This window comes from Amblyomma maculatum, chromosome 10, assembly GCF_055883805.1.
Source record: "Amblyomma maculatum isolate TAMU_Amacu chromosome 10, ASM5588380v1, whole genome shotgun sequence".
Classification (NCBI taxonomy): domain Eukaryota; kingdom Metazoa; phylum Arthropoda; class Arachnida; order Ixodida; family Ixodidae; genus Amblyomma; species Amblyomma maculatum.
Window position 1 is genome coordinate 104,092,945 of NC_139353.1, and position 22,804 is coordinate 104,115,748.

Sequence of the window (22,804 nt, forward strand, 5' to 3'; positions counted from 1 at the left end):
TAAAGTTTCAATGATGTTTTAAGAAAAACAATATGCAACAACCTGTACAGTATTGGTAAATTTTAATACATTCCTGAACATGTGGGGGCCAGTTTAACAGGTTGTCAATGGGAACTCGAGGAAACTTTGCATCAAAAACATTTTCCAGAGAGGAGGCATGTTGTTTCCAGAAAATATTATGTAATCGCTTTTATTGTGTTCTGTTTTATCTTATTAGCATGTAACCATGAAGAATGTTTCGCCAAAGTTTCTTGAACACTTATGCCTAGCATAGTTCATTTTTCAAGCTTATAATGTAGAATCCTGTCAAGAGCATGATGAAAAGGTCAGTAATATATGTCAAGAGTAGATACGGGCCTATTATTGTTCTTTGCGCAACTCCAATATTAGTGTTCATTACTTCAGACACTTAATTTACAATTAAAGAGCACATTCTGCTGACAGGTAGTAAAGAAACGCTTACTAGGTTATGCAGGACACCTGTGGCACCATATCGTTTTAATGTATCAAGCAATAACATGTGATCTAATAAATCAAAATCACGGAACCATAGATCAATGAGTACGCTAATATGTGGAAAGGGTGGTTTCTATATATTGAATGATTTTTTGTTTGCAGTTTACCAAGCTGTTTCAGTCGGTCTTTCCCGTCTATACTCGTGCTGAAAGTCATTAAATAATTTATTTTTCAGGAATAAATATTTGCACGTTTCTAAAGAAGGTTTTATATAACGTTAGATATAGTTAATACAATAGATATTGGGCGGTAATTTTCTACATTTAGTTTATCACCTTTCTTAAATGACGGTACTAGTTTGAATATCTTTAGTGCTGAATGGAAGTCACCTGTCCAAAAACACACAATACTTCATTTTTTTTTAGTTTCAAAACATCTTTAAAGGCCCTCGCCGTGAGGGTATTACATAGGGGGTGGCAAAAAATCAAACATGAAGATACAGGGAGGAACGTCATATATGAGGAACTGAACAAAGAATAAAACAAGAAATATGCAACTACTGAATAATTAACAAGTATGAAAATATGGCGGAACAACATAACGAAAAATGAATATTATGAAAAAAGAGAACAACAATGTATTAAAGAGAACGAAAATAGAAAACTGAAACCCATAGCGGGTAACAGAACAGATCATGAAGAAAACTATACATCGCTTTCATTTTAATAATGTTCATGAAATGATGTCGCATTCTTTCAGTTGGAGTTGTGGTAGGCAGCCGGTTCTAATAAATAATGGATTTATGTATGAACGATTTTGCAAACGTTGTAGTGTGTCGTGCGAGGCGTTAGATCTTGAATGTATGGTCTCAACGTGGAACAATTGGTGAGGATGTAAAATAAATCGTCGTGAAGGAACTGATGACGGTTTATTTTGTGTACAGAGCTAGTTTGAAAGAATGGGCAAGTGTTTTTAAGTCCAGCACGAACTCTTAGTTAGGTGAGACTAGTTAAACGTGAGTAGTTTAAAAAAACGACACGAGCAGCACGGTTTTTCAGGGATTCAATGATATCTTTGATGTAGGCATGATCTGAGTCTCATATAAAAGAAGCGTACTAATTTTAGGTTGAATGAAGGTAGTATAAGCATGATTACGCACAGACACTGGAGCATGTCGATGATTACAATTCAACAGCAAGTGAACGGTTAGCAGCTGCTAGAGGCAGGTTAATGTGATATTTCCAGGTCAAGCCTGACTGAAGGTAAACTTCTAAATACTTGTAAGAGGAAGCTCGCTCGACTGTTAAATCATTAAAATGGTACGTGGTTGGGTATATGATTTCGAGAGTATGTGGCTGGTATTTATACTGTCACGTGCTTCGGGGCGCCAGAAAGGAAGAAGAAGCTGGGGAGAAGAAGAAGAAACAGAAGCCACAGTGGTGTGTGCTGGTGTTCCTTGGGGAACTCGCAGCGCTTTAGACGACCAATAAACACCCCCGTTACGTACTGAGTACGTAACAGTTGTGGTGGAGTTTGCGATGGAGATCAACAAGGATCCCCGTTGTCTTCGACGAAGCCGCCGACTCGCTGCTTTGCCACCGCTACCATCTAACATGGCTCAAGACGGCGATGCTGATCGAACACCTGCGGTAACTGGCAGTACAACCGCGAGCCGCGCACATTTGGTGGAAAATCTGACGAGGACGTCGACGAGTGGCTAACCAACTACGAACGGGGAGCCGGTACAATCATTAGGATGCGACCGTGAAACTAGTGAACGTAGTGTTCTTCTTGGAAGGCACTGCTCTAGTTGGTTTGACGAACATGAAGACTCACCAGCTGGGATTGTTTCACAGAAGAGATAAAGGATTGCTTTGGCAACGGATCCGCGAAAAGAAACGCGCAGAGCAAACGTTGATGCAGCGGGGCCCAGGTACCTGGCTAGACTTGCACCTCATATATCGAGGATAATATGAAACTGTGCAAGATTGTAAACCTTTGAATGTCCGAGGAAGATAAAGTGGAGCACTTGCTCAAATGTATAGCTGTAGATGCCTATAATCTTATCAGTAAAGATAAATTCAGCTCTACAGCTGACTTCATCAGGCACTGCCGCACTTTCGAAACCTTGAAGTTGCGTTTCATCACTCCTAAATTTGGGCGACTGGCAAACGTCACATCTGTTGTGAGCGTTGATGTCAGTGCTCCGGAACCCATGGCTGATCTGATACGCCGGATCGTGCGGGTAGAGTTACTGCGTGACAAAAATTCTGCGTGCCGGGACGAACACCAGTATGACGGTTGCGCGCTGCAAGCAGAACCCGCGACTCCATCAACTTCCTAGACTCCGGCTTTAAATGCACCACGCTTTGGCGAGAGCAGACAGCATAATGATTTAAGCAATTCTCAGCCACGGATGGGCCGAAGGACCACCCACACACGCCAGGTGGTTCGTCAGCAACGCCGTCCCGATTACTACCGTCAACCAGAACGAGTTTCCATCCGAATTTACTCGGACCGCTGGCGCCAGCAACCTTTGTGTGATAGCTGTGGTATGACCGGACACATCTCCCGGTATTGCCGTTGGCGGGGCCAGCAACTACAAGATCACCGCCCGATGCCCAACATTCCTGATCATTTTGACACTGAACTTCATCGACACCAGCTCTGGATACATACCGCCCGGCACAAATGCGAAGCGGATCGCCTCACCTTGACGCCGCCAACCCAAAGACAGCGACAATCACTGTCTCCTCGGCGCCGTTCTTCCCCTTCAGGAAACTAGAAGACGCGGCCGATGGGGGTGAGGTCGCCGGAAAACCAACGCTCCCAATACCTCTGCCTGTGTTCATGTTAAAGAACAAACTCGAAGTATCGATTCACGGCATGCACACTATGGCACTAACTGACACTGGAGCAACAGTCTCTGTTATGCGTTTAGCATTCGAGAATCGATTAGGACATAAAATGATGTTTAGCGTGAATCAAGCTGTGGTATTCCGTGGTGTTGGCGGTGAATCATTGATGGCTTTGGGCATGTGCTATGCGAAAGTTGTGATTGGTAGCCGAGCGTTTCGAATCAAATTCACAGTGTTGCCGCGTTCCACGCATGAACTAATTTTAGGTATAGACGTTTTGCAACAGTGTGGTGCCACGTTAGACTGTCGTAGTGGGCAGATCTCGCTTAATGCTGCGTTGATGTCGGCCCTTGTAGAAACCTCGTCGCTCAATTTAGGAGCATTTTTTTGTGTCTGAAGATACAGTTGTACCTGCGATGTCCGGAGAATTCATTCAAGCTATTTCATCTATGAATTTATGCGAGGATTTTGACGCCATATTGGAACCTACAACACTGGCCTGTGCAAAGAAGATTGTCTTGGTGCCTCGTTGCATAGTTTTAGTCACCAGAGGCCACACTTTGCTATGGACTATAAACTATTCAGACAAGCCAGCCATGTTGCCCCGTGGCATGAGGCTCGCTCATTACGAGGAAGGTGTGTCAATTTACGTGGTGGCACTAAGTGACCATGCTCCTGAAGAGAAAACATCCCATTTTGCACAGTCTTGAATCCAAGCAATGATAAACACATCTTTGGGAGCACAGGAGCGACGAATTTTGACTGACCTGCTTTTCAAGCATGTTTCGGTTTTCGACTTCGCCAGAGATCATGAGCCACCGATTCCAAATTCTTGCCTCCATCATTCGATTGATACTGGAATCTCTCGCCCGATCAGACAGAAGCCCTATCGTGTGTCTCCGACCGAACGTCAGCTTATTGACGAACAAGTTCATGACATGCTCCAACGTGGCGTTATTCAGGAATCTTCAAGTACTTGAGCGGCTCCAGTTATTCTCGTTAAAAAGAAAGAAAACACATGGCGTTTCTGTGTGCACTATCGTCGCCTTAACGCCGTCACCAAAAAAGATGTATATCCGCTTCCACGTATTGACGATGTAATCGACTGTCTTCATTCGGCGTCATACTTCTCTTCGGTATACTTGAGATCGGGGTACTGGCAGATACCGATGAACCCAAGCGACAAAGAAAAGACGGAATTTCTGACATCCGATGGTCTATATAAGTTCAACGTAATGCCCTTTGGATCGTGCGATGCGCCGGCCACGTTCGAATGATTCATGGATACCATTCTGCGCGGACTCAAGTGGAAAATTTGTTTGTGCTATTTGGACGACGTTGTGATCTTCGGCAAGACCTTTCGGAACACAATAGCCGCCTCGCCATCATTCTTGATTGCATTGAGAGAGCAGGCCTCGTCCTCAACTCTAAGAAGTGCCACTTTGGCGAACGCCAATTTTTCTTGGTCACTTGGTCGATAAGGATGGTGTTCGGCCGGATCCTCAGAAGATTGCGGCTGTAACCAGCTTTACTTCACCGAAATCAGTGAAGCAGCTTCGGAGCTTCTTAGGACGGTGCTCCTATTTTCGTCGTTTTGTGCCCGGATTCGCTGACATCGCATAGCTGCTCACGTGCCTTTTGCACAAAGATGCCCCGTTCAATTGGACTACTCACTGCGACTCTGCCTTCCGTCACCTCAAATTCTTTCTGACATCAGGACCTATCGTACGTCACTTCTGTCCTTCTGCCCCCATCGAAGTTCACACCAATGCTAGTAGCGTTGGCGTTAGCGCAGGGCTCATCCAGCGTCATGGCACCGATCAGCATGTGATAGCTTATGCTAGTCGTTCGTTGAGCAAGGCGGAGCGTAACTACACTGTTACTGAACACGAGTGCCTCGCAGTGGTTTTTGTGGTGCAACGATTTCCTTCCTACCTATATCGCAATGTTTTTACCATCGTCACTGACCACTATTCGCTTTGCTGGCTCGTAAATCTTCGTGACCCTTGCGGCCGGCTCGCTCGATGGGCATTGCGGTTGCAAGAGTATAACTTCACTGTGGCATGCAAAAGCGGCCGTCAACGCGCTGACGCTGACTGTCTGTCACGCTTGCCGCTTTCGTCAAATGGTAGTGATGATGACAACTTTGATGACTACCTGGCGCCTATCTCGGCAACGTTTCCTGACCCTCAACTGTTCCAGGCAGAACAACGCAACGATCAGACTTTAGCACCGCTCTTTTCTGCAGCTCAAGGTTCAAGAGATGCGCGTTTCTGCGTTCGTGCCGGCCTACTTTACAAGAAGAATTTCAACCCCGGAGGTGCACGCTTTCTTCTCGTCGTCCCGGAAAACCTCCGGATTCCCGTTCTTGAAATGATGCACGAGGATACCACGTCGGACCTTTCATCGCACACAGGAGCACTTTTACTGGCCGAAAATGCGTCAAGCCATTCAGCGCTATGTAGCTAGTTGTGTCAAGTGCAAGCAGTATAAAGTCCCTACTTTCCGTCCACCGGGACCGCTGCACCCTATTGCGCCTCCGATCGCACCCTTTGAGCAGGTGGGCATCGACCTCTTGGGTCCTCTTTCGCGATCTTCTAACGGTAACCGGTGGATAGTGTTATGCGTTTACCATCTCACTAGATATTGACAAACAGCCGCAATACCCTCAGCCACTGCTTACGAAGTATGCCTATATCTTCTGCGATTCCTCGTCTTGCGCCATGTCCCTCCTCGAGTTCTGATCAGTGACCATGGGCGCCAATTTACAATTGAAGTTATCGACAAATTCCTTCGTCTGTACACCTGCGATTACCGTCATACAACGCCGTATGAACCTCAATCGAATGGACATGTTGAACGGACCAACCGCACTCTGACCACTACGTTGGCTATGAACGTGGACGCTGATCACAACAACTGGGATGACATCCTCTCTTTCATTACATACGCGTATAACACAGCACAGCATGAGACGACTGGCTACAGTCCGTTTTACCTCCTGTATGCTCGAGTTCCCCGCAGCTTCCTTGATACCATCCTTCCTTTCTCCCTCCACAACGAGCCTATTATCGCCACCACTTTATGTCGAGCTGAAGAAGCTCGCCGCGCTGCCCGCCTCCGCATCCTGGACTCACAGGAACGTTCAAAGGAGCGTTATGACAACCGGCGCCCACATGTCTCTTATGTGCCCGGTGATTTAGTGTTGCTGTGGACGCCGCTGCGCAAGCATGGTTTAGCTCAAAAGCTGCTGTTTCGCTATAGCGGCCCTTTTGTCATTTCGGAGCGCCTGAGTGACGTGAACTGTGTAATTTCACGCCGCATCGAAAGTGGCCGATGCTCACGCCGGACTAGAGTGGTGCATACGGCTCGGCTAAGAAGGTTTCATTCCCGGGAAGTATCACGTGCTTCGGTGCGTCAGAAAAGAAGAAGCTGGGGAGAAGAAGGAGAAACAGAAGCCACAGTGGTGTGTGCTGGTGTTCCTTGGGGAATTCGCAGCGCTTTAGACGACAAATAAAACACCCCCGTCACGTACTGAGTACGTAACAATATGAATCAATGGAGGTGCTGTGTGACTTACAATTGTCTTCATACTTTTAGCTCAAATATCATCGTGACTGACAGGTGAGGTGTTTCAGTGCTAATATAGACGCTTAAAAGTCTTAATTGATGGAGCTGAAAACAATAAAGATACATTGCGCTCAATTTCTGGAAAATGCATCTGATTGTTGCCATGGTTTGGAATGGTCTTCGAAGAAGGGAGGTTGGAGAAGTATCAGGTTAATTCGATTGGTTCATTGCTTATAATACCTTCATCAGTAGCTACTGCAGCATCTTTACTGCGGGTATTTATGGTTTAGAGCCTGCATGATACGCCGCAGATCTCTTATCCGAGGCGTGTGTTTACTTAGCGTCCAAATAAATGTTCTTAGAGTCAGTTAAAAGCTTCTAAATATGTTTTTGTACGTTTTGTAACAATCCATCAAAGAAGTGTTACGAGGCTGTACTTTTAGTTTCTTAAACATTTTGTTCTTTTCACGACTGCTTTTAAGAAAACGTTTGTTATAAATGTCGTATTTTTCAGTCCTTTTGTAGATAATCTTACTTGAGCCGTTCAGGCTTTAGTATGCTCTTCCAAGGTACCTGCGTATGATATGTTTTTATTTACAGAATTAAGATAATAAACATCTTCCCAGGAATCCTGTGACAACTTCTACAAAATCAGATTAGTGTCTTGTACAGAGATGGTCATCTGCTCCCTGACTTGTGCAGCTGACCTTGTTGCAAGGGCAAAAAGATCTACATAATGTGCGCTGTCGAATGCTATTGTTCCGTTTGTGAATTCAAAGCTTGAGTGATCAGTCATGAGAATATGTAATGTGGCGCTGCTCGTCACTCAACACGCGTAGGAACATTACTCAACTGCTTAAGGCCATGTTTTGCCAGTACGTGAATGCATGCATAGCTGGTCGGGTCACGGTGTAGTGTATCGATGGTACATTAATTGTAGTTGAATATCAGTATTATGATTGTTGCCAGCGGATAGCTACAAATGTTGACCAAAAACCTGCGTTGAATTAATAAATATGTGTTTTGTGTTATCAGTCCACCAGCTGTCTATTTATTTCATTTGCTTTTTTTGATGTCCGCAAATATTGAAAATATAGAGTAGAATTAGTCTACACACCTTAAAAATGTGTTCTTAAAATAAGTAATCAGCTACACCGACATACCTGATATTATCAAAAGGTACAGCCTCAGCAACGACACAGATAAAAGTTTAGGCTTCACAAAAAAGGTAAAAAATACCAGGAAAAAGAATGGATATTGCATCCCTGGCAAAGAATTTGCACAAGGAAGAGTAAGGCGTGTTCTAATAGACTAAGGTAGGTTATATTTCATTTTTTGGGCGGCCAATGGCATGCCACGCACTCCACTTTCGACTTGTTGAGATATGGCCTGTGTCGACTGAAAAAAAATTAGCTTCTTCAGTATACAGCTTCTCGCCAGTCTTACAAGTAATGGTTATCTTTTAGATGGTAAATATTATAAGCTTGTCTGTATTTTGTAAAAAAATTAAACTGCTACTCAGAAAGCAGGTGGGCTAAAAATTTCAACAAAGGTATGAGTGGGCATACTGAATACTAAATTTCTCGCTCCACAAGGATACTCAAAAGAAGGAGCCGGTAGATCATCTATAGCTCGTTCCAATGTTTTCTTAGGCGCTTGTGAACCAAATATTGGAAGATACTTACTTCGGAAAGCCGGACATCATCATGTTTGAGGTTCCGCTTCAAGGCGGCGAATGCCACCTCCATCGCGGGAACTTCTGGAAACAGGTCGGGATTTCCACCGGGGAGGCAGCCCAGCACGCGATCTTCAAATACTGGCTTCACGGCTTCACTTAGCCATGACGACACAATGTTGCCCTTGTGGTCCACCTGCATGAGAATGTTAGGTTTGATTTTATCCCTACTGATTGACACGACGACTCAAGCAATGATCCCTAAAACCCTCAGTGTATGGGTTGGTTGCTTGAACATTATCGAAAGATTGGTGATGATGTAGAGGCGGTTTGCTCGTTGAAAAGTAAAGTTGCTTAGAATCTCTCATGGAGTATTTTATAAGCATTACATTTTCTGCGATTAGAACTAAAGCGAATAATGACTTCTGGATTTTCATAAGATATCTGCACGTATTTGGCAGTGTGTGAAATAATGGTATTGATAGTAAGATGAGTAGCGTCGTCGAAGAATTCAATATTCCGGACGGAGAGAAACAGGCTACAGTGAAAGATTTGCAAGAAATGCCAAATAAACTGGGAAAGTGACTGTGTAAGACTACAGTCCAGCTGTATGTGGTGGAAACAGGAGTTGATAATATAGTATAGCCGTATAAAACGTATTCATTGTTGCCATGTAATGTACCCATTTAGCGGCTGCGTAGTTATCGTATCGTAGTACCATTTAGAGTTGCTTACTACTATTGTTAAGTAGAGTTCCTATTTGGTAATCTTAGCTTTACTAAAGGTGTATGTATTTTCATATGCATTCTCCGTCCTCACTAAGGTGTAAGATGGTCATATAAGTCTTCTAATCAATTGGACAGAAAAACGATCAGGGTTGTAGAGTTAGGGTGTTATTATCGAGATCCAATAAACAGTGGCCCAATTCCACCTGACCGAGTCTTTTCATTTTAACAAAAGGCATTTCCTTTCTTAGAACGACTTCGTAATGTTTAGCTGAGGCTGCCATTCCGTTGATTGCATGACAACCATACAAAATCGTTCAGGAGTAGACTCTGCCATACTCGGAAGTCTTGTAAAGATCAGCCAGCGGTCAACCATTACACCTGCCGTACACCATAGCAGGGGGTGGCAACTTGAGAGCTACGCGTTCGCGTTGCCGTCAGAACGATGGCAAGCGCATCGGTGGCAGAGGAAGAACGAAAGTTGCACGCTGCCTAATACAAATATAATGTCCTTTGTAGCCGTATGGCTGCGCTTGGGTGGATGCAATGAGTAATTACACCCTTATTATAATGTCATAAAAAACCGAAGTAGATAACATATCTGGATACGTGACATACAACCCCCTCCCCATCCTTTTGGATCTGCGGTGGAGAGAGCGGTGGCAGGTGCGGTCGGCCACCGCAAACTACAGAATACCGTTAAGAAGTTTTTTGAAAGTGATAAGAAAAAAGAAGCAACCTGATTCGCTAGTATTGTGTAAGGAAGCTGTGCGACAGCACTGGCTACTAAGTACTGTGCAAGTTCTACAGTTCCTGCTTCGCATTTCATCTAAACGTTAGCCAATCCGTTGCAAGCGATAACGAAACCGTTAGCTATCTCAGGCCGGTGAGAGTTGCTACTTATAACCGCTAGGGTGGAGCATTCAGGAAGGTTTTGTTGCGCTTTCGTTAGGTGAGCTTTTGTAGGCTTTTTTTATTAACACGATTACATTGAAAATACGGTAGTGCTGCAGTTTAACGAGGTCAGGTTTCTTCGTTGTGAATGAACGTAAGTTGTGAATGGACTCATGAGCAAACGCGTCGTTTTTGTACGTGCACTGACGAGAATGATGCTTTGTTTGAATAAAGTACGAAATTCATGCCGAATATATTGTGCTGCGGCCGGACTAAAGCGCGATCGCTTTCGTGGGCGCCCAGCGCGCCAAGGCATATCCTACTACAGTTTTATACCACGCCTCAAAATGCTAGAAGAGAACCTATACGCAGAGATGTGGGGGCTCAACAAAATATGCGGAAACGCTGGGTGAGTGCAGCACGCGATGAAACACGTAAACAAAATAAGCAGCATCGGCAAAAAATACGGTATGCGCTCCAAATGCGCTCGCTACAATTATGGATTGGATTGCCTTGTTGCGGCGAGAGTGGCTTGCAAAATGTTGAGACGAAATCAACCCGTCTCAAAAACCTGTAAAATTTGAGGTTTTTACCGGTCGTACATATTGGTAATAATTTTTCAAGTGCTAATAATTGCAAAATAACAGTTTAATTAATTGAATCCTGTTCTAGTCAAGGGGGAGGGGGGGGGGGGGGGGGGTTCGAGTGCCTTTTACCATTCAAAGTGTTTACCGTCCAAACATAGGAGCCTCTAGTGTCGCCAGCGATTTTTTTGTCCCCTGATTCTACGGGGGTGTAATCCCACTGGCCATAGTAGACATAATTGGTCCGAAATTACCTTACTGATAGAGGCACAGAACACTCTAGGCCAGGCCATTTTTCAGACAAACGCAAGTTATTTGCTGAACCAGTCGGCAATATTCATGACGCACGGAGGAAGCTGCGGCCTTTTCCTTCGAATGCGGAATCGAAAGCTTTCGCAATAAGGATTATTCAGCAACGAAGCGTCGATTATACATACATGAATATTCGTGTGCGGTCGCCAGCCCGTCCATGTATACGCTTTGTAACTAAGCACGGGCACTAGGAATGCATGTCGGAAGAGCAAACGGGGCAGATAGATCCAACCGCAACATTGAATTATAAACCATACGCCAGTCCAGATTTTCAACGAGCAGTGCTGCATATTTCGCAGCGATTATACGTTAAGTCGGTAGCCTTTAATGGCTCATGCTCGCGAATCGTGTCCATCCGTCCGTAACGCTTTCGTTACGTGAGAGGTGGTAGCTGGCAGCTGGGATGGCCGAGAACTAACTGGACGTAGGGCTTACAGATATTACTTTGGACAGGAGATGCCAACTCCTGCCTCTTCTTTCATATGGGAGGGTGACATGACAATCAGCCTGTCTTCCTAGGCGACGCTGGTACGTTCATACGGCTGGGTTAAAACGGGGCTTTATGTGTTGCTTACGCTTTCGCGTCATCGCGAAAGCGGGAGTGAAAACAGAAAGAGGTGCCGTAGTGGAGGGCTTCGGCCCACCGCCCGATAGAGGCTTTCGCCTCATTGCAGTTAAGTGATCCCAAGTGCCTACCAGAATTTTTAAACAAAGACCATGGAGGCAGATCGTATACACGTAGGCAATTATAGGCCGGTATCTTTAACTTCCATTTGGTGTAAGATGCTTGAGCATGTCCTCTACTCCAACCTGATGAAACATTTCCAAGAAACGTACACAGCTAACACAGCTAACGGAATTCACGCATGACATTGCAGCTGGTTTGGACAAAGGTGAACAAATAGATGCGCTCTTTCGTTAGTTACGAAAAACATGAGATGTCGTCCCACATAATCTGCTTTGCATGAAATTATCAATCCCGGGCATCCCTGAGAATATTCTTCGCTGGATAAAAGATCATCTACACATGCGAAAACAATAGGTTATTCTAAACGGGGTGACATCGGCTCCAATGCATGTTTTATCGGGAGTGCCTCAAGAATCTGTACTTCGTCCATTATTATTTCTGGTTTATATAAATGATTTAGTCGTAGGCCTCCAATCGACCATTAAAGTGTATGCCGATGATTGCGTCCTGTATCGTCCGGTATATGTTGTGCTGATATGTCTGTTCTGCAGGGCGACTTAGAAAAAGTGTCTGTCTGGTGCAACCGGTGACAGATGACTCTGAATACCGAAACATGTTACCATGTGAAATTCACAAAGAAGATGGAAAGGTTCCCCAGTTCATATAGCATAAATAATAGTGCACGCAATACCACCGAACATGTCAGATACCTCGGAGCAACGTTTTCTCAAACGCTTGACTGGTCCAATCATGTTAACCAAATTACCACGAAAGCTTGCCGTCTTCATTTTTGCCGACGAAATTTTAAGCATTCACCTCCTTCACTGAAAGCTAACCTGTATCTGACTAGTGTTAGACCTATTTTAGAATATGCATGCGTAACATGGGATCTCTACACAAAAACCTAATAGATAAAATGGAATGGGAGCAGAAACAGGCAGCGCGCGCTTCGTAACCTGAAATTATCGTTACACTGTTAGAGGGTCTGATATACGGAAAGGCTTGGGCTGGAAAACCCTCTCTTCACGCATAAACATTCTAAGGCTAAAGTCTCTACACAATATACATCAAAATAAAACTGGTATAAATAAGACAATGTTTATTAAGCAGCCACATTACTTGTCATCTAGAAGAGACCCCAATAATAAAATCAGTCCAAACCAGTGTTGTACTAATGTGTTTAAGTATTCATTTTTCCCTTGCACAATTACCGATTGGAACCAGCTCCCTAGTGATGTAATGGCTGCGACTAATATCGAGAATTTTATTCATTGTATATTACTTTATTCATTTCTGAATTTAGGCTATTTTGTGCCCTTTAATTCTGTTATAATGGAAAGTTAGTTTTGTTTATTTTTAAAAAAATTGTATGCTGTGTCAGTTTGTTTTTGCTTTATTGCTTTTGGTGTTGTTGCTTGCATGTTGTTGGATTTACTGATGTATTTCCTCACGCCACCCCATGTATCTATACCCCCCCTACAATAATGCCTCCCAGGCGATGCAGGTATACTGAATAAATAAATAAATAAATATTGGATAGCGTTTTCCGCGCAAGAATGACGATATACAACGATTGACACAAGCTGCATCACATATAGAGCGGAAGTTACGTGATCTCCTCGCTCCTATGAGCATGCTTCGACATTAACCTCCGAGGCAGCGACCGGCCAGCGCGCGTCCTTGACGATGCGCTGCAGCGCAAACAGCCCAGAGTATAAAAAGGCAGACCGCTGCACGCCCGCGGCAGAGCGCTCTGGGAAGATGCAGTATTCCGGGCCACTCTCACGGCCGCTCGCTCTGGAAATGTGTCTTGTTTTTCACCGAGCCCGCTATCAACTTATCATTCTTCTCTTGTACGGCCGCCGCTACCGATAAACTCTGCGATCAACTATCGATTACGCCTTATCGAATAAGAAAGCCGTGAGAATTCCTTTTCGCCACATACTGTCGGTTAATATAATATTGCTCTCGCCTTTATTTAACCTTGATCTGACTTATTATTTTTACGCAGTGTTTTCTGCATAACTCTTGCCCCTACGTATTATATCTGGAATATTTGCTTTGTTATTTTTATAGTCTCCTTTTATCGCACTGCTTTTTCATTGTCGTTTTTTTTCTTTTGTCATTTACCGAGTCGTCTTTTACGACTATCGTATCTTGGCGTTTTATTCATTTTTCAGCACTACTAGATATAAATATCGAATTGTTGTAAAAAATGTCTGTCTTGGACTTGGTCCCAATTACAATCTGACACACGTACTTCACGGGTTGACCAGCTTAACTTTGTTCTCAAATCTCATAGAGGGACGACGGATAACCGTAAAGGGGATCCCGCGCCTCGGTTGACCGCGAATGCGGGGGCGTGTGACAACGACCTGAACGGCCAGTGAGTTCTATTTCGCTGAAAATGAAAATTTCACACAGAATTGTCTCTATTGAGAACGATATCTCCCACTTATTTTATAGACCGTTAGCGCTTGCTCCGAGGTTTGACTTAAAGATTCGACACTACCAAACTGTCATTTGCTATATGGCTACAAACAAGGCCTTCACAAAAAGCAAGATGTCGAATGATCCGTTTCCGTTCCCTGCTGAGCATGCTCAAACCTCACTTCGTCCATTGTCGTAGTGCATAACACCTCACCGTGTTTGCAGTGGGATATACTTTCCCTATGCAGCCGACGCTAGCCGTGTGAGTTACGGAGTCTCACAAGCGTGGTATAGCTTCAAGTGCGGAGCATGGGATATTTCTGTCTTCGTAGAACGGCCGCCTGTCACAGGAGGCGCGGTACGTAGTAGGTCGCAATACTTAGGCGGCTAATAAGTACTTAAGAACCATCGTAGTGGGCCGACAATTTCTGCTGAAGTCCACGCTGTCGTAGCTGTCGCCAAAACCAGAAAACGTCGCCCGAAGCGTTGGTGAGGTGCCGACAGTACTAATCGCATCGTTGCTTAAAGCGCTGCTCGGAAGCAACAGTCGGAAGCCGGCCATTCGCTGAGTCTTCGTCAAGCCACAGGGTCTCGGCGATACGGGGATTGCAGATTAAATGAAAACGGTAAGGTGTCAAGGGTGTAAGGTGGTGGTCGGGCAAACAGAGGAAACGGCTGCAGCCTGTCAACTCATAACAAAAAAGGAGGATGATGTCCAGTGGCTCAACTGTGGCCTTGTGCACCAACATCATAATGGTTAACATCCTGTTCATGCGCTTAGACAAGCCATTCGTTTGCGGGTGACACGGTGCCAAGTGGCAAAATTTTGTTGACCCAGAAGCTCCTAAACGACATCCGCAGGGAACTGACGGGCCCGATTACTTATGGCATAAGACAACTGAGCGGAGCAGACCTAATGGTACTTGAGGAGCTCTAGCTGACAGAATGGTAGCCGTTTCCCAGACACGAGGACAATAAGCGCAAATGACGATCCACTTGTTTCCGAAGCAAGACTTTGCGAATGAACCCAGTAAGTCGATGCTGTGTGGATCAAATGGCACGCTTGGAGGTTTGCAGTGGGTGCGACAACCCAGTTGGTGCAACTGTAGGGTGTTTGTGGTCACGGCATTGCGTGCAACTGGCCACACGTGTTTTAAAGGGCGATGTCAACATAGACCAGAAAAATCATTTTTTTGCGCGGCGGAACATCCGAGTCGATATGACCATGCACGTCATACAGCACTCGTCAAATATGCAAAATAATGTAAAATACAAAACGATCTACGGCCTTATTGGCAGCTGTCACAGAGCGTGAACTTTGGCTGGCTGCAAAGGCTTCGAAAAGCCAATGCCAGTCGATTTGCCGGTTTTGGAAGCCAATGCGATAAATATGTGGCCAGGCAGACGACGTACGCTGGGTGACAGCGGAACAGAATATGAAAAAAAGAAAGACTATATACGATTTATAAACCTCTATGAAGAGAGAAAGACAGCGGACGGAAGCTTGTGAATCAAAAGAAGAAACACTAGGATGCATGCACTGGCTCGCTTACTTTCACGCCTTCTCGGTCCACAGCGCCTACCAGCTCCTTAGCGTAGAGGTAGCCCAAGCCACCGTAGAGCATGGCTTTTGTGCCGTCCTTGTAATAAAATGGCGGCGCCAGAGCTCCCAAGGTCAGAGACAGTTGGTTCAGGACATGCACGTACTGTGCGTATGGCTGGGCTGCACCTTCCGCAATTCGCACCTGCTGCAAGCCGGCGTCGGTACCAGTGAGGCCGCGGAGACTCCGACGAGTCTCGATCCAGAAATGAGCAAAGGAAAGGGCGCTCTCAGGGAACTCGGCGTACACCTCCTCGAGACGTTCAGCAGTGAGAAACTGTTTGTCCGGCCATAACACGCTGTGCACAGACCGGAGCTTCTCGGCCGCGACATTTTGGGTTCTATTGTCCAGCCATGGTGCGGCCGAAGCCTTCTCGGCGGCGGTCTGCGGAAGAACAAAGCACACGTGTATGATTTACGGCGTTAACGAGGCGGCTTAACGCAATAACCTGTAGCCTAAGCACCGGTTTTGCTGGCGCAATCGACTGTACGCATGTAAAATTACCTTGGTTCTCAAGAGATGAGGATGACTCCTCCACAACGAACACCAAGACGTCCTACGTTCTCCGAGGAGTGGTATAGATGTCTTCGCCAAGCCTCCGTATGGTCTCTTTCCAAGCGCGCCGGCATCACATGCGGTGTCCTTTAACATGCGATGTGAGTGCACGGTAACGATCCCGAGGTCGTAGAAATTTCTGTAGCCCTAACTACGAAGAATTTTATAGCCTGAGTCGGTTTGGAACAGTAAACCCCCCACACCAAATCTTTGTCTGTGCTCATCCAATCTTAGAATGCAGTCCTCCAAGCAACACAAGAACAGCTTATCATTTCCAGACCGACGGACTTACGTTTTATGTCTACGTAACAATCAGGGAAACAGTTTCTGTTCGTTGATGCCGAAAACAAGACAGATACTGACCCCAAGGATGTGACCTTTGCCTAGTTTACCGATCACTACCACGCTCACAGTACTGCTACCGCATGGTCCTTACGGTAACAGTGATTACGTATTTACATACTCTCACCGTGAGGCCTGTTGACTCATCTGTTTACGTAATGAAGATCAGCAATGCACCGATGACCAATGCTACAACTCTCGACGAGGCAATGCCGACGACAAACCGGAAGACCAAGTCTGTGTTTCGACGCAGATATACAGTCACCGAGTGATCGAAAAGCTGTTTCACCAATGCCTGCTTTGTCGGTAAACTGCAGTCTTTCTCAATGACTCGGAAGCATCGCAGCAGTGCCGCGCTTGTCCAGGAATATTGCTTGTTGTACGCTTCAAGTCCCAATACGCGTGTTGTGTTGATGCTAAATTCCTATTTATGTTTGCCATTATCTTTTACTTTGTGAGGGAACGCAAACACGATATTCCATAGCACAGGGATGCCGCCAATTATTTCAGTAACTGTAGCGGGGGACCATAGCTGGCATGCGGCCTTTTCACTCGTTCTGTGAATCTCGGAACAATATGTCTGATGCAGCTGTTTTGCTGTTCGTTCAAGCTTACAACGGTGAGTGCTGGCCTCATTGTTATAGCCCTACGTTACTGAGCCATAGATTACATTGGCTCGAGCATCCAAACTCACCATTTATACGGTTTCGGATTTTTTCAACCTCTCTGTGTGCCTTCTGGTAAGCTTTCTAAGACCCAGGCGTATCCATTTCCCTTACTGCTGGCCAGTTTCCAGAGCACACTCCGTCGCTGTCAGTACATTTCCATGAATCTACAAAAGTGCGTCAGGCCGATGTTAAGCTTTTTTCACAGATTCCATGGCATCCGCATGGTATGCAAGTCAAACTTCAAGTGTCATCGCTATGGATTTTCTCCTACAGAGAGTGCAGCTCCAACGTACAACAGAACCTAATTACCGCAAAGCATGTATTTTAGCAGGCCTTGATACAGGCTGAGCAATCTCATCAGTAAGTTAGCAGCGTAATAGCTGGGAACTCCAGCTGAAGAAAATTAGATTTTTAGCCATTTGAAAGTTCGGTAATAGAAAAAAAAATAGACAAGCGGGAACAAATATTTCCCACAATTAGTCATTCTCATTACAAGACGATATCTCTGTTATTCCCCAGAATCTGGAGACCAAACTTGTGAGTGTCCAAGTCAGACTAGCTTGCTAGGACGTGGGCTAGTGAAATCAGTTGATAGCCAAACAGCGTGCCACTTCTACTCTATAACTGTTTTTTTTCTGTCCTGAAACCTTTTCTTCCAGATAGCACTATCGCACTTGCTATTACTTGTAAAGCTCGGAAGAACAGCAGCAACACTTCGCTGGATGATGTGTTGTCCGCAAGTAGAAACAAATATTTTGCTTTTCCAGCAGTCAGTTCTCTCCCCTGCGTCTCTCCTCTTGGCACAACCAAAGCGTAGCCACATCACTAGCACAAGGCGCATGTAACAACTGATAATTGTCTAAGGCGAAAGCCTTAATAGGCTATAGTATGTCGCCAAACACCGAGGGCATAATGTGCCCGGAATGGTAAAGGAAAATATGTGCAGTGAATAGATCATTAGTCACAGAAATATAATGATAATGAAATTAAATAGAAAATTGGTGATAAGAAAAATAGTGGCAACAAAAGTAAACAGGACATAGGTAATAATGAAATCAGTGATAAGAAAATAATGACACAGATAGTGTTGGAAATTTTTTTGGCGTACAAAAGGCGCTTTTTTGCAGTTATTGAACGTGTCTCGATTATTTTTTGTTCCGAGGCGCATTCCTCAATCATAAATGGGAGATTGCACAAGCAGCTACACTTACCTCTATGATACTGGCCAGGTGGGTGTCAATGTTCCGACGCTGTTCATCAGTGAAATGCGTCACTGCAACTATAGCGGCCACCAGAAGCTTGTAGCTGGCCTCAACCTGGCTGGCGCAAAACAACGGCCGCATTACTTGGGCGTGACGCTGACTTCCATGCAGGACAAGCAGGATGGTCTCGGGGTTGGCTACTGCTGCATATGCCTCCAGAAACAGCCATGCCAGATTGCGACGAACACTGCTGTCGTTGAATGTTCCAAAAATTTGCAAGTTCGCGTTCAGCAGGGTCGCGTCAGTCGTGAGCAACAGGTCTTCCATTGTGAAAGGCGGATCAAACGCAAGTTTTGTGTTGATGATGCGTTTTAAGTAACTCGTGGTGGCGAGTTGCGTGAGGTCGTCCAATTTCTGCAGGGGCAACACCAACGGCACTCTCGCCTTGCTCGAGCTCGATGAAATAAAGAGATCGAATATGTAACGAAGCATGTTATAAGCTTCAGTTATTTCATCAGGTGAGGGCGTTGCATGTGTGTCGTTAGCGAAAATCTTAAAGATCTGACGGTAAACCTTGTCAAAGAACTGCCTGGGTATTTGTTTGAAGACAGTCCTCCACTCCAGCATGAATTTATTTGGAGCGAAAAATAGACGACGCCTCTGGCTGTCATCCACCGCCGGTGGAAGCAGGTCCAGCGAAAACCAAAGGTTGACGTTCCAGTTGAAGGAAAGGTCGAAAAGAATGTCCAGTGGATAGAACCCTTTGATATTTCCCGTATCCTCCGGCCATGTGAGACCACGCTTCCTCATGAACTCCTTGAACACGCCAACTTGCGAGCCCGTCTGCGCTATGCAGCTGTTGAACATGGCAACAGCTTTTCTCCCTGCTGGAAGCCGGGCGACACCCTTGAGTAGTGTGTCGGGTAGCTTTTCCTGCCACGTAATCACCATGTCCGTCAGTGCAGAGCGCGACAGCTCTGCGAACTGTTTACGGGGTGTCCAGCGGCCGCAGACATAGGCAGCGAAATCTTTGCATGGATCCATGCTTTTGTCCAGCTGGCGTTCGATTAGCGCCCTGCAAAAAACACAAATCTGCGTCTCAACACTGGCATCTTTCCCTATGTTGAGAAGCACTACATTTCTTGAGCACTGCGCTTCGCAAACCAAGGCGCGGAGTATTTTTATCAGTCAACAAATGTGCAGTGTAATGTTGCTTCTCTGCTAATAGAGCCATAATAATCCGGGGCGTAAGTAAAATGCAGTGCCGCTTCTCTTGCTTGAGTGGGGAAAAAGTAGGCTTAGTCCCTCCTAGGGACACATAAACTCACGTAGTTTCAAAACATTTTTATAACTTCGCAATGCGCCTTCCCTTGGTGAAGACACGCCTTTCCCTGGCGCAGATACACCTTCAGCAGTCCAAGACAGACTTCGAAGCTACAGAACGTGACTTCAAAGAAGGATTAATTTAAAAGAGCGCAGAATGTAATGTAAATGGGTCGGAAGGAGGATCCCCAGGAACATATGTGAGCGAAACATCATCATCATCAGCCTGACTATACCCACTGCAGGGCGAAGGCTTCTCCCATATTTCTCCACTTAACCCGGTTCTGTGCTAGCTGCATCCACTTGACCCCTGCGAACTTCTTAACCTCATCCGCCCACCTAACTTTCTGCCGCCCCCTGCTACGCTTTCTTTCCCTTGGAATCCAGTTTGTCACCCTAAGCGACCATCGGTTATCCTCTCGTCGCACTGCATGTCCTGCCGGAACTCATTTCTTCTTCTTAATTTCTACTAGAATGTCGGTAACTTGAGCTATTTCTCTGACCCACTCTCTACGCTTTCTGTCTCTTAATGTTACCCCTACCATTTTTCGTTCCATAACCCTCTAGGTTGTCGTCAACTTCAGTAGAACTCTCCTGGTTAGCCTCTACGTTTCAGCCCCATAGGTGAGTACGGGTAAAATGCAACTGTTGTATACTTTCTTCTTGAGCGATATCGGTAAGCGTCTAGTCATAATCTGCGAGTTCTTGCCAAATGCGCTCCATCCCAATCTTATTCTTCTCGTTATTTCCTTTCCATGGTCTGGATCTGCGGTTACTATCTGTCCTGAATAGACATATTCGCCTACTACTTCCAGTACTTCGCTACTTAGTGTAAACTGCGGTTCCTTCCCGAGTATGTTGAATATTACCTTAGTCTTCTGCATATTGATTTTCAAGCCTACCTTTCTGCTTTTCCTGTCTAGGTCATCAACCATTATTTGCAGTTCATCCCCGGAGTTGCTTAGCAAGGCAATGTCATCAGCAAATCGCAGATTACAGTGGTATACTCCATCTACCCTTATCTCTAACTGCTCCCATTCCAAGCCTGTGAATACTTTCTCTAAACAAGCTGCTAATAGTACTGGGAAGATTGTGTCTCCTTGCCTGACACCTTTCTGTATGGGAATTTTGTTGCTTTCTCTATGCAGAACTATGGTTGCTGTGCAGCCACTATATATATCTTCCTGCACTTTCACGTACGGCTTGTCTACCCCCTGATTTCGCAATGCCTTCATCATCGCTGAGGAAATCATACCTAAATGTTTTCTTGTGTGAGACCACCTTGGTGATGTCGGTAGTTATTGATTAACTAATATTTGTTATAAAAGCATGGCGAAAATTTTGCGTTATTTCGAATGGAACCTATTGTGAATAGCCCGCGACAAATAGTTCTGAAGCGAGATATATACCTGAAGGGTCAATGTCATGAGCGCTTCTCAGAATGGAGCAATCTCCTGGCGCAGTGTGACACGCTGTCGCGCACGCTACATTTCCTCGTAAATACTGCGGCTGAAATAACACAAAGCTTTACATGGACGGTAGTAATGAGAAAGTATAACAAAACAAACGAATTTCGTGCGGTAGCAGACGACGAACACCGTGTTTAAGCACATGTGTTGCTCTTACGGCAGATCTGGCGGAGGCCGTGGATATCACCTGCAATGTCTGCTGCTCAGTGCATAGTTTTCTTTCCTTTAGCATGGGTTTGCCACATTTCAGTGGGTTGCGCTTCCTACCACAATACCAGTACAGAATACCAGCAATGGTTAGCCTTGACCGCCTAGTAAAGAGCAGAGACATTAGTCTGCCAACCAAGATCCATATAACCCGTGCTATGGTCTTTCCAGTTGTAATGTATGGATGCGAGAGTTGGACTGTGAAAAAGGCTGACCGCCGAAGAATTGACGCGTTTGAATTGTGGTGCTGGCGAAGACTCTTAAGAGTTCCTTGGACTGCCAGAAGATCAAATCAGTCGATATTGTCGACCATAAACCCTGACTGCTCATTCGAGGGTCAAATTCTAAAGTTAAAGCTCAGCTACTTTGGTCATCTGATGAGAAGAGAGGAGTCGCTGGAGAAAGATTTGATGTTGGGAAAGGTTGAGGGTCGCCGAAGAAGGGGTAGGCAGCGAACGCGATGGTTAGATGGCATTCTCGAGGCATTGCAGATGAAGCTATGTGATGTTAAGAAGATAGTGAGAGACCGGAAAGCGTGGCGTGACATGGTCCATAGGGTCACGAAGAGTCGGACACGACTGAACGCCTGAACTGAACTGAACTGAGCGATTCAAAATATAGCCTTGAAATATTTCGGTTTCTTTTATTCCAATGAGAGCTAAGCCTACTTCTAACCGCTTCCTTGTGTGAGGATTCACCTCTGACTGTACCGAAAAAGGTCCAATACCTAAATGCTTTGAGGTCACCTCAAACTGCAATGCGACCTCAAACTCGCGGCATGATCCAGGCACGATGATACCTTGGATATTTTACAAATCCTGGTATCGCGAGTTTGAGCAAGGTCATAAGAAACTGATAGAAGGGGCACGTCATCGGGAGGTGTCTTCTGAACTTTCTTGCCTCATCTCCTCGTATGTGCATTTTTCGCGGGTGCAGAACCAAGATAACATAAGTGTTATCATTCAAATTCTTGCATTTGCTTTTTGTATGTCCTTGATCATTGCCTCACGCGATGACTCCTACCTTAGCCTATATATAAATGACACTCTTCAAGCACACTTACAGGGCCTACGACTGCAGAAGAAAAGAAATGCCGCTTGACTTCGTTCCAGCTTCGAACACGAATGTCTAAAATGCGTCAACTCAATGATTGCCCTCCACAAAATGCACAAGCTGCCCCCTAGTGACACCTCGATTTAAAGTGAGCTGCTAAAATACGGTGTTCATGTTCCCAGTGCAGCATAA

The 22,804-nt window shown here is 45.3% G+C and overlaps 1 protein-coding gene across 1 annotated transcript in view; it reads right to left on the bottom strand.

The window, feature by feature from the left end:
• The window catches only part of LOC146177169 (endothelin-converting enzyme 1-like), a 30,453-nt gene extending 10,849 nt beyond the window's left edge, over positions 1-19,604 (bottom strand). Inside the window, exons 1-3 of the mRNA XM_084581479.1 lie at positions 18,570-19,604; positions 15,746-16,177; positions 8,570-8,755 (exon numbers count right to left, since the gene is read on the bottom strand). Coding sequence (XP_084437605.1) covers positions 8,570-8,755; positions 15,746-16,177; positions 18,570-19,604 — 1,653 coding nt within the window. The remainder of the gene's footprint in view (positions 1-8,569; positions 8,756-15,745; positions 16,178-18,569) is intronic.
• Positions 19,605-22,804: the final 3,200 nt, after the last annotated feature.